The 13,000-nt window shown below is 37.3% G+C and overlaps 1 protein-coding gene across 1 annotated transcript; it reads right to left on the bottom strand.

The window, feature by feature from the left end:
* Positions 1–1,365: 1,365 nt before the first annotated feature.
* LOC137816180 (dirigent protein 22) lies at positions 1,366–2,148 on the bottom strand. Its single transcript, XM_068619261.2, has one exon. It carries the CDS (start codon positions 2,055–2,057, stop codon positions 1,479–1,481), a length of 579 nt encoding a protein of 192 aa, XP_068475362.1. The 5' UTR covers positions 2,058–2,148; the 3' UTR covers positions 1,366–1,478.
* Positions 2,149–13,000: the final 10,852 nt, after the last annotated feature.

Here is a 13,000-nt window from a genome sequence, read left to right on the forward strand (position 1 = left end):
CAGTGATGGGAGCAAGACATTTAATGAAATTGTATTTTATTATAAAATTACAATGTATGAACTTTACTTATTATTTATATATATATATATATTCATATATATATATATATTCATATATATATATATATATATATATATATATATATATATATATATTCATATATATATATATATTCATTTTGTTTATTATTCTTACTTCATATATATATATATTCATTTTGTTTATATTTAAGTTCTTATATATTTGGAAAAGTATATTGGAATTTAAAGGTTATTAATAAATATTTTGAATTGATATAGTTATTAATTGATTACTATGTATTCCTTAGTATTCATGTATTTAATAAATGTGTTCTCTTTCTCTTGTATAATTTTTTAGAAAAAGACATCATATGTTCATTTTACTCAAAAACTATTGAAAAAAGGTGTTAGGCTACGATTTATGTTAATCATAAAAAATAAAGTATTTACCCATCTTTTGCCTAGCAATTATTAGACTAAACTTGGAGACTTTACTCTCAACAATTTTCTCTCGACAGTCCAATATATTCTTGATAAGACATGTTCATTCCATAATTTTTTTTATCGTAGTTAATATTATTCAATTTTGACAAACTAATAACCTAAGTGTCTTAATAGAAGAAAAAAAATTATCTACCTAAAGTTATTATACTATCAACATAAAAATGGGTTCTATACATCATAAGAACTTCAGAACATGTGATGAATGCAAAAATATAAGAATACTGAACCAAAACAAGCTATAATGCTAGATGAGACCCAAGTCATTTTGAAATCATCATATCTTCTACAAACATATATCTATCATAGACTATTTCTTAACGTCTACGTGGATGGTTTTATATGACCTAGTGTGTACTAAAATTTTTAATTTATCAAATATTTAAAATTTGTATATTTTTATAATTAAATTTTGCTGTTTAATTTTTTTTATTAAACAAGTGACATTTATTATTTTGTTTCGTTATCTGGTTACAGTGTCTTCAGATGTTAAGATACATAAGATTTCATAAAATTTAATATAAAACTTAATTAACCCATCTTATCATTATATTTAATTAAAGCAACGTTTTATTTCATAAGAGATATGATATTTAGACCACCAATATCAAAATACAATCATAATAAATATTAATATTTATTATAAAAAAAATTCTTTAATAAAAATACACATAAAATACAAAGGTTAGAATTTTTTTTAAATCATAATAAATATTAATATTTATAATAAAAAAAATATAAAAATTCTTTAATAATTAATATATACACAGTATACAAAGGTTGATTATGAATATTATAAATTTCTATAAATAATTAAAGTATTAATATTTATTGATTGTAGATAAGGTTGTCAAATATACACATTAAACATTTCAAAAGCATGAACAATGAAGCAAAGATGAGAAACATGAGAGAATCAGAAGTAGAAGGGTGTTATATCATCAAGAACTGGTTGGTTAATAATGGAACACGAAGACGTTGTACTCCACAACAGCATCCCCAGTCTTAGTATCAAACGTGTGAGTCTTCGCCTGAGCATACCCACGTGCGAACCGGAAAGCCCCGCTTCCTCCAACGATTGGCATTTCCCTCACGGTGGAGAACACCGCATTCCGCCCCAACAAGCTCAGCGTGCTGCCATTATATTTCCCTTCCGAGAAAACGAAGTTCATTACCATCAACAGACCCGTTTCTGTTTGGGCTGCAGATCCGTATACTCCTTGGGCCTTTCCCACTAGTTTGGATCCGGGTTCGGGGCCCACGGTCAATGGGTCGTCGATCATCGCTATGAATCCGAAAAGCGTGGAGGAAGAGTTGGTGGAGGCGGCCTCCGCCACTCTGACGGCGGTGGGGTTTGGGCCGCTGACAATGTCGTGGAAGAAGAAGTGAAGGTGGCTGAGCTTCTCCTTCTTGAGTCCCAAAGACTTGGCAGATAGGTTTCGGTAGAACGTAGGAGATTTTGCGGCGGCCAATGAGAAGAGCAGGTTGAGAACGATGATGGTGAAAATGGTTGTGAGGCTCTTGGAGTTGGCCATTGCAATGAGAGGGAAAAGGAAAATGTGTGAGGAATTAACTTTTTATTAGCAATTTATAGAGTGCAGAATTGAAACCAATGAGCTGCCAGAAAGTTATCCCAACAAAAATTATAGTTTTCACAACTAAAATAACCATCTACATCCAAAGTTATATAACTAAAATAAAAGTCCTTAATTAAAATATATAAAAATTATCGAATTCAATAGTTATTAATAAGTATCGAAATCTATGATGCTTTACATACGCAAGTTGAATCAAAAGCTTTGGCTATTATTTCTTAAAATAACGACATCTCTGATGATTTCCTTTATTACTTTACTCGTATTAATCACTAGAACATTTAATAAAAAAAATAAGTTTTAAATGTAAACTTTTTTTCTCCTCTATACTTTAATATAAGTAAAAAAACAATTATGAGAGAGAATCATGTTTGCTGCACTTAAATACAAGGAATTCTTAATTTCTTAAATTTTATTCAATGATAATATTCCAAAAATATATTCTTATTCTTAAACTTAATTATAATAAATATAATTAAAAACAATTTAACAAATTTTGTTTTATTATAGAAATAAAATATTAAATTTAATTATTATTCTTACTTCATATATATATATATATATTCAATTTTGTTTATATTTAAGTTATTATATATTTGGAAAAGGATATTGAAATTTGAAGGTGTTATTAATAAATATTTGAATTCATATAGTTATTAATCGATTACGATGCATTCATTAGTATTAATGTCTTGTTCTCAAACGAGGTTGTGACTCATAAAACTAAGATCACTGTCCTTCCTTAGTCGGTTGGTCGGATTGCACTTTAACTTTCCTCCTCGTAAGCTCCTTACTCGTCTCACCTCTCGGTTTTCTCGTAGTTCAGACTCGGATGGTACCTGCAGAAGGCACTCCGACGCTTAAGTCAGTGAAGGTATTCAACACTTGGTTGCCATAACATTGTATATGATGACGTACTTGGATCTTGGAATGTGTGTTATTTATATTATTTTAATGGGTCTTTCTTATTGGGTCATATTACGGTGTTTGACCATGTTTAGGAATACATTACCTAGCTCTTAATCGTGGATTAGCTTCACCGACTCTGCTTAAGCTTAACTAGATTTGAGATATCGGTCGGTCATGTTGAACCATGTGGTGTTCAATGTTTTGAAGAATCCAATCCTTTAAAGGATGATGAAGCCTCTGCTTTGCTTGATGTTGTTGTGCTGGTTTAAGCCTTGTTCTGGGATAGTTCAATGTTGTAATCAACCCTTAGATTAAATCTCAAAGCAATTAGCATCTCAATTTTATCAAAGCAAAATGTTTTTCAAACTAAGTTGAAACAACCGATTGTTTTGTCGAAACAACCGATTGTTTACACTTAGGTGTTTTGAGAAAGTTTGAAAACTGTTTTTTGAGTGTGTTTCTTGAGGTGTTCAAGGTTATTCTCTTGGTTGTGGTGTAAGTGATCAAGTGGTGATTGCTTAGTGGATATCCTCAGGGTTTCTGAGAAGACTGGATGTAGCTCTAGTTTGGAGTGAACCAGTATAAACAACTGTGTACAATCTCTCTATCCCTAACTCTTTAAATTCAGTTTGTTTGTTGTTTGCTGGTATAAACAACCGATTGTTTCGAAGAAACAACCGATTGTTTTTTCTAGTATTACAGTTTTGCTTGCTGTTTTGGCTAACTGAATTGCTGAATCAATTGGTTTCTGAAATAAGTTCATTCTAGCTTTGAAAAGTTTGCGAAAACCCCTTTAAACAATTCACCCCCCCTCTAGTTTAAAGCCATCTTTTCTAACAATTGGCATCAAGAGCTTGGTTCTTGAAAGTCATTCAAGTTGATCCTAAAATCTTTCAAAATGGCTGATAGACTACCGTTTGGGGAAGGTGCCTCAATAAACAGACCACCCTTGTTTTGTGGTTTGAATTACCAGTTTTGGAAAGTTAGAATGAAAATATTTATGGAATCTCTTGACAAAGGAATTTGGGATGCAATTGAAAATGGCCCTTTTATCCCAACGTTTGAAAAAGATGGTTCTGTCATTGAGAAGCCATGGTCTCAATGGACTGATGCAGAAAGTAGAAAGGCCAAATTCGATTGCATTGCCAAAAATATTATAACCTCTGCTTTAAATTCTGATGAGTTTTTCAAGGTCTCACAATGCAAATCATCAAAAGAAATGTGGGATACTTTGGAAGTCACTCATGAAGGAACAAATGAGGTGAAAAGAGCTAGAAAGCATGCTCTCATCCAAGAGTATGAGATGTTTAGAATGTTGAAAGGTGAAACCATAGCTGAAGTGCAGAAAAGGTTTACACACATCATCAATCACCTTATGAGCCTAGACAAGACGTTTGATAAAGAAGAGCTGAACATCAAAATCTTAAAATGTCTTGATAGAGCATGGCAACCAAAGGTAACTGCTATTTCCGAATCTAAAGATCTAACATCATTAAGTGTTGCCTCTTTGTTTGGAAAGCTTAGGGAACATGAGCTAGAGATGAATAGACTCAATGTTCAAGAGAGTGAAGATAAGCACACAAGGAGCATAGCCTTGAAAGCATCCAAACATAAGGGAAAGCAAGGTTCAAGTGATGATAGTGATGAGGAAAATCTTAGTTTGCTGTCAAGAAAATTCAGCAAATTCTTAAAGAGAAACCGCAACAAAGACAACAACAAGGATAGGTATGGAAACAAGAAACCCAATGATTTTAATTCAAATAACTATACTTGTTTTGGTTGTGGTGAGCAAGGTCACATAAAGGTTGATTGTCCCAACAAGAGCAAAGAGAAAAAGACAAGCTACAAGGAGAAGAAAGGCAAGACAAAAAGAGCCTACATTGCTTGGGATGAAAAGGAAGTATCATCATCAAGCTCTTCATCAAGTGAAGATGAAAAAGCCTACATATGCTTAGTTGTTGAGGATGATGATGATGATTCTTGCAGTTCAAGTGAGGTAAGTTCATGTGCTTCCTTAAATGAACAAAACTATAGTGAATTGCTTGAAGCTTTTCAAGAAACTCATGATGAAGCTAATAGATTGGTTCTTTCAAACAGCCGATTGAAAGATCTTAACAATGGGCTTGAAAAGAAAGTTAAATCACTTGAAGAGGAACTGAGAAAAGCAAAAAGTGATTTTGAGAAATTGAAAAAAGATTTCAAAAATGCCTCTTGCAAGTGTGATACTCTCAATTGCACAAATTGTGAAAATCTTGAGAAAAAGGTTCACTATCTTGTTGAAACTGTGGACAAGCTTTCAAAAGGAAAGTCAAACTTTGAGAATGTCCTAGCATCTCAAAGCTGTGTTTTTGGAAAGGCTGGTTTAGGCTTCAATCCACAGAACAAGCAAGATAGGTTTTCAAAAAGTTTTTTGAGAAAATCAGAAAAACAACCGATTGTTAAGACGAAACAACCGGTTGTTACATGCTTTTACTGCATGAAGAAAGGCCACTCTGTTAGATTCTGCAAAATTAGAAAATATTATGTTCCTAAAGGTTGTATGAAATGGATTCCTAAGGGATGTGATGTTTCTAACAGCAAAGAAAAGCCAAATGGACCCAAATTTGTAAGGGGACCAAATCTTGCAACTTGAATTTGTTTATGCAGGAAAAATGAAGAGAAAAGGAAGAATTGAGCCTTCTGATCAAGCTGTTGAATAAAAAGGCAGTCATTGAAGCTGAATCAATGCTATGCAAAAGGTCAAAACAGTGAAAAGAAGTTTTCTTGATCAACAAGCAATTGGCTCATTGAAGAAACAACACAAGGATAAGACCTTCCTTTTATTTGTTATCAATTTCTGTTTCAAAGCTCCTTCTTATGATTAATTGTTTTTTAATCAATGTCATGTACTTTAATATGTTTCTGTTTATGGTTAAAAAAAATTAAATTGAAAAATCAAGTTTTTAACTGCTGCAGAAAAACAACCGATTGTTTCTTCGAAACAACCGATTGTTTTGAGTCTAACAGCACTGTGTAGAAATTGTTTTAACTGCTTTTTGAATTTCTAGCCGTTGCAGATATTTTTCAAAGGGAGAATCTTAGTCAAAGGATCTGTGTTGAAAGCTGATCACGTTCAGAAAGGATTTACAACAGTCATAAAGGAATATATTCCAAAATCTTGGAAATTCAAGAGCCTTAATGACTAGTCAAAGATCACATGTGAAGACCATGTGATTTTCAGCTTTTTCTGACATTTTCAGTGCAAAACAGAGTCAAGTCCTCTCTCTGAAAATCAGATACCCATTGAATGAAATTAAATTCAAATTGATTTTCTTTCTGCTATAAAATCAGGTGCAGATTTCTTTCATCAAGAACAACCAATTGCAACATCTCTTGCAACATCTCTTGCACCATCTCTTGAAATTTTTCTGTGAAGTGAGTTTTTGTCTCTGCTGTCATGGAATCAACCCCTCCCACCTCTAAAAGAGTTAAAACCAGAGCTGTAAGGTCTGGAGAAAGGCTTGAAAGCTGGTTTTCTGGTGACACCGATCTCATTGAGAAGTATAGATATGAAACAAGTGTCAAGAAGATAAACAACCCCAAGGTTGTGTGCTTTGACTGGCTGAAAAGTCAAAAGCTTGACAATGTGAGGAGGCTTCTCAAGGACCAATCACTCAGAAAGTTTCTGGAGCTCAAAGTGAATATATATCCAGATTTGGTGAGAGTTTTCTACACCAACTTGAAGTTTGAGGGAAACAAGTTAGTCTCTCATGTGAAAGGCGTGGAGATGGAGATAACCCATGAGGTTTGGGCAGCTGTTGCTGGGCTTAAGTTCTCTGGATTAAGAATCAATAAAGGAAACCTTGGTGTGGTGGAAGATTTCAACAAAATCCAGTTCTACAAAAGTTGCTTGAAGAACAATCAATCTCAAGTTAGCACATGCTCGGTTGGAGGTTTGAAGCTTGATGAGAGGTTGCTTGCTCTCATTGTAACTTGGATTCTAACTCCAAGGGGGAGTAACCACTCTGTGTTGATTGAAGAAGATCTGGTTTACATCTTCTGCATCTCCAAGAAAGTGAAGATCAATTGGATTCACATAATCAAATAACATATGCAAAAAGCCATGAGGTTAGGCGATTACCACTATCCCTATGCTGTTTTAATATCTAAGTTTCTACACTATTTTGAAGTTAATCTTGAAGATGAAACTTCTGAGCTGGTCAAGTCAACTCAAGAGTTGAACAATGGATCACTCAGCAAGATGGGCTTTACAAAAATAGGTGGAAAGTGGATAAGTAAGGATGGTGGTCATGCTACATCTTCTAGTGGTGTTGCTCATCTTGAACAAGATGAACCTGCTGACATGGATGTTCAAAATGAAGATCCAGCTGAAGATTTTCAAGATGCAGGTCCTAGTGCTGATGCTGAACATCAAGGAGAAAGAATGCAAACCATGTCTCCTTTTGAAAGACTCATGGTGAATAGGCTAGATAGCTTTGCTGAAAATCAAAGAAGCCTTCATGATCTGTGTGTTAGCAACTTTTAGAGGATTGACAACATGGATGCAAGGTTTATGACTCTGGACGAACAGATTGAAGCTGTCCAGAATCAAATCTTTAATCTTCAGTTTGCTGATGAAGAAGATTGAAAGAAAAACAACCGATTGGTCATCAAAACAATCGATTGTTTTTTGCTGTTCTCTTTTCTGGTTTTAAAATTTCTTTCCTTCTGCTGTTGCTGGTTTATTTCTGATGTAATGGGAACAATGTTTTATTTTATCTCTTATCTTTGTCTATTTGTGAAGACAAATAGGGGGAGATATATGTTGTGTTTCCAATTTGTTTTAAGTTTCTGTTTTTCAAGTTGTTAAAAACAGTTTGAGTGATGTTATTTGGTTCTGATATTAGATGTTTAAGCTTTAATTGTTAATCTGTATACTAACAGAATATCAGAAGTTCAATATATTGCTCAAAGTTCTTTTGCAGGAATTGCTTCAAATTTAATCAAAGAACAACACAAGCATCAAGGATTTGTCTTCATCAAATAGGGGGAGATTGTTGAACCATGTGGTGTTCAATGTTTTGAAGAATCCAATCCTTTGAAGGATGATGAAGCCTCTGCTTTGCTTGATGCTGCTGTGCTGGTTTAAGCCTTGTTCTGGGATAGTTCAATGTTGTAATCAACCCTTAGATTAAATCTCAAAGCAATTAACATCTCAATTTTATCAAAGCAAAATGTTTTTCAAACTAAGTTGAAACAACCGATTGTTTTGTCGAAACAACCGATTGTTTACACTTAGGTGTTTTGAGAAAGTTTGAAAACTGTTTTTTGAATGGTGAATTTTGTTAAGTAACAAAACAACCGATTGATTCGAGGAGACAATCGATTGTTTGTTTTAAAACCATAACAGAAAAATTGTTTTCTTTGACTGAGCTTTAAATGCTTTAACTGAATACGCTCCAATCATTAAATGCTTTGACCAATCTGTTTTAAATGCAATTAAGAGTTTGTTAAGATTTGATAACAAACTATATTCTTAGATATATTTTGAAAAACTGTTTTTATGTTTTAAGAATCTTGAAACAAAGTTTTGATCTAAGAGTTTTTCAAAGAGTTCTGAGATTGCTTAAGAGTTGAGAGATTGATCAAGGTGCTGAATAGGATTCTGCTTGTATTGATTTCAGATATTCATCTGTAACAAGTGTAATCTTTGTAAATTGCTGAACAATTCGTTTGTGTGTTTTTGCTGAGAATGGATGTGTGTTCTTGAGGTGTTCAAGATCAACAATCTTAGTGTTGGCCAAGGAGAGTGTGTTTCTTGAGGTGTTCAAGGTCATTCTCTTGGTTGTGGTGTAAGTGATCAAGTGGTGATTGCTTAGTGGATATCCTCAGGGTTTCTGAGAAGACTGGATGTAGCTCTAGTTTGGAGTGAACCAGTATAAACAACTGTGTACAATCTCTCTATCCCTAACTCTTTAAATTCAGTTTGTTTGTTGTTTGCTGGTATAAACAACCGATTGTTTCGAAGAAACAACCGATTGTTTTTTCTAGTATTACAGTTTTGCTTGCTATTTTGGCTAACTGAATTGCTGAATCAATTGGTTTCTGAAATAAGTTCATTCTAGCTTTGAAAAGTTTGCGAAAACCCCTTTAAACAATTCACCCCCCTCTAGTTTAAAGCCATCTTTTCTAACAGGTCAATTGATGGGGACCTTAGCATCGGTCGGCCTAGCGATGGAGACCGAGATATGTGATTAGTTGTACGGCCTTCACTGGTACACTTTCTCCTAGGCTCAATGATGATTAATCTGAACAGTCTTTGAGAGTAATGTAACGGTCGGGCTTTCCAAGGTACGACGTGACGACTAGGCTTCCCAATGCCTGACGTAACGTCTGACGGCGCATGAACGGATGATATGATATGCATTAATGATGGGTTTATTAGCGTCAATCGATGAAGACCGTTGGATCGAGGGAGATCTAACGGTTGAGATTGTTGTGACACTTAATTCCCGAGACCCTCAAGGGCTATAAATAGTGGTCCCAACAGTGTTGAGACACTGCACTACTATTCTGATCTTTGCTCCGAGACCCAAACATTCCTCGTCCTCATGAGTTGCTTTCTTCGTCTTTTAAAATGTTAGTTATGAATTCTTTGTCTCGTCTTACCTCTTCTTCTTTGGATCCCCCTTCTCCTTGTCCTTTGAGTCCTTCGTCTTTTTCGTCCTTTTCATCTTTTTCTTTCAACTCCTCCACAACCAAGCCTATCTTGATCGGTGCAATCCAAGTGTTGTATCCTGTGGAGAATGTGGCTAGGGGGGACGACCCAGGATGTGTTGTCAACGGGTCAGGTTCCCTTGATCAAGTCATCTCCCTTCTGGAGCTTGATTGGGTGGATCCTAAGGTGACTATGATCACCTCTGCCTTTAGGATCGGGATCTCTGTTTCAAAATTTTTGGAAAGGGTCCCAATTTTGAAGGCAGATGCTAGCCTTGATCTTCTGACCGTTGAACCTTGCTTGCCGACCGAGACTATATGTCTGGATCGATCTCCTATTGAGCCACCTTTCTTCTATATGTATTCTTGTTTATTCAAAAACTGACACATTTCCTTACCTTTTGATAATTTCATAATGGGCGTCCTTTAGGCGCTCAACATGGCTCCTTCACAGCTTCACCCGAATACTTGGGTGTCCATCCAGGACTTCCGCCTGATATGTGACATTTGTCACCTGTATCCTTCCCTTTCATCTTTTTTAAGTTTTTATACTTCCCACCCGTCCGAGCCTGTTATCTGGCATTCGCTGATCAGTCGGGCGGGTAATATTTTGTTCAGCTTATACACCACATCGTACAAAAACTTCAAAGAAATTTTTTTCAAGGTTTTTATCCGACCGGAGGGCATGCCGTATTACTTTGATGAAGGTGGTCGGTCGAGGTTTCCTATGTTTTGAACTGGGAAGCCTCTAAAGTTCAAGGAATGACCTCGTCCGACCCCGAGTGTCGAGGAGCAAGAGATTTTCTCTATCTTTGATAAGCTCCCACGAAAACTACCTACACGGAAACTGCTGACTGTGTATGCGTCGTCACACCACTGAGCGACCTTTAAGGGTATGCTAATTTTCTTTAACCTTGATCGGATATCAAGTATTCAACTAATGCTTTTCTTATTGATGCAGAAATCATGAAAGAGGAAGTTCCTTAGTCCAACAACCTGATCGATGCCTTCAAGGAGAGGGTTGCACAAAGGAGAGGTCGTCCGAGCATGGAGGCCTTGGCTGCTAGCAGGTCGTCGGTTGCTCGTGCCAGTCCCTCCGACAAGAGCAAGAAAAGGCTGAGGGAGGGGGGTAACATAGCGATGACTACCTGCTCCCGGGCACAATGCCGACACCCCCTCCTCCGTGCCACTCCCCCATCAACATCGACTCTTCGCCGACCGATGACTTCAATCGACCCATCCCTCCTACCGTTATCGAGCCTACCCATAGTTCTCGAGGTTGCCCCTATCGGTACTGGAGGTGACTTGTAATTTGTCAAAGGGGTCAAGATCGGTCTGACCCCGTCCATGCAGGAGCTGATTCGGGATGTCCCCGATGACGACTTGATCCAAGGCAGTATCGACATGATCTGCCGAGGGCTTGTCTTGGCCTGGCTAGGTAAGGACGTCCGGGGCCACCGAGTAGAGGAGATCTCTCGGCTCGAGCACAAGTTGGCCAAGACTTCGGGAAACTTGAGGAAATCTCTTGAGGTGAACACCGCCTATGAGGAGAGACTCGTTAAGGAGATTGTCGAGCAGGAGATCACGGAAGGTCGAGCGGAGGGATCAGGAAAGGGCGGTTAAGATCGCCCAACTGAAGAATGCCTTGGAGGAGGCTAGCAGAAGGAACTCGGTGCTAGAGACCAAGTACTCTGAGTTGCGGGCCAAGAAGGAGGTGGTCGAGGCGGACTTGGATAAAAATATAGATGATACTTTGGTAATACTGAGCCAAAGCTTCTTTCAGGCCGTCCACCAGGTCGTTCGCCAGGCCAACGTCTTCTACAATGTTCCACCACCATCTGGCGACTTTGACCACAATATGGACAAGTTTGAGGGTCAGATCTTGTCGAGCAGTGAGGTGCAGGCCTTGAAGAGTGCAACTCAACCTGTGCCAACCGAGGGTGCTGAAGACGAAGACCAATGAGTCTTAGGCTTTAGTTTTTTTATTTCCTTCAGTCAGGATGTGGCCCTTTACTGCTTATCCTTTGAGGTCGGGGTGTGACCTCCTTCTTGTTTGCTTTTTAATGAATCAGTCGTTCCTTCATATATGCTATCTTATTTGAACAAATAAATTTAACAAGTTAAGTAATCGGTCGAGGTAACTTAATTGAACAAGTAAAGTAATCAGTCAGAGTAACTTAATTGAGCAAATAAATTGAACAAGTTAAGTAATTGGTCTGATTGCTTTTATTGTGGATGGTTCAAGGTTTCGACAGGGTATGTCGGTTAAGACTACGTCCTTGGCCGAACCAAGGCTTCAAAGTATGGGTAGGGTATGCCAGTTAAAGCTACGTCCTTAACTACACCAAGTTTTTATGGTGGCGGCAGGGTATGTCGGTTAAGGCTACGTCCTTGATCGAACCGAGCCTTCTAGGTACTGGTAGGGTATGTCGGTTAAGGCTACATCCTTGACCAAATCAAGTCTTCTAGGTATTGGCAGGGTATGTCGGTTAGGGCTATGTCATTGACTGAACCAAGTCTTTTAGGTATCGGTAGGGTATTCCGATTAGAGCTACATCCTTGACCGAACCAAGTTTTCTAGGTATCGTTAGGGTATACCAGTTAGGGCTACATCTTTGACCGAACTGAGCATTTGAAAGATGCATGAATTTGAGTTAAAATTGCCCAAAATTGAAGAGAAACGCCTCATTAAAACCTGTTTGACTGAAAACTCTCCTTAGGGAAAAAATGGTCGGGTGAGGAAAAGGTGCGTAAGTTTTATTGTTTGTTTAACTATAATAAAATTTGAGGTGTGTGGCATTCCACGTTCTCGATATAATTTTTTTCTGATAGCCACTCTAAGTGGTACGTCCCCCAACTGCAACCTCTCGGACCCGGAAAGGGCCTTCCCAATTGGATGAGAACTTGCCATCATTCTTCCTTGCTTCGTTTCTCATTCTCCATACAAGATCTCCCTTCTGAAAGCTCCTCGGTCGTACCTTTGTATTGTATCGCCTTGCCGCTCAAAGTTAGCACACGATCTCTCCAATTTTTCTCTTGTCGCAGAGCTCGTTTAGTAGATCTAGGCCGACCGAAAGACACTCCTGATTCAGAGTCAGATCAAATAGTTGCCTTCGGATGGCAGGCTCACCTACCTCGACCAGGATCATAGCTTTGACTTCGTACGTTAGGTTGTAGGGTGTTTCTTGTGCGAACGTCTGGGGGTGCAGCGATATGCCTACAGGATTTCTAGCAACTCCTCGGTCCATCGGCCATTCGCTTTGCCTAGCCGCTTCTTA

Source organism: Phaseolus vulgaris, chromosome 1 (assembly GCF_051622355.1).
Source record: "Phaseolus vulgaris cultivar YP4 chromosome 1, ASM5162235v1, whole genome shotgun sequence".
Classification (NCBI taxonomy): Eukaryota; Viridiplantae; Streptophyta; class Magnoliopsida; order Fabales; family Fabaceae; genus Phaseolus; species Phaseolus vulgaris.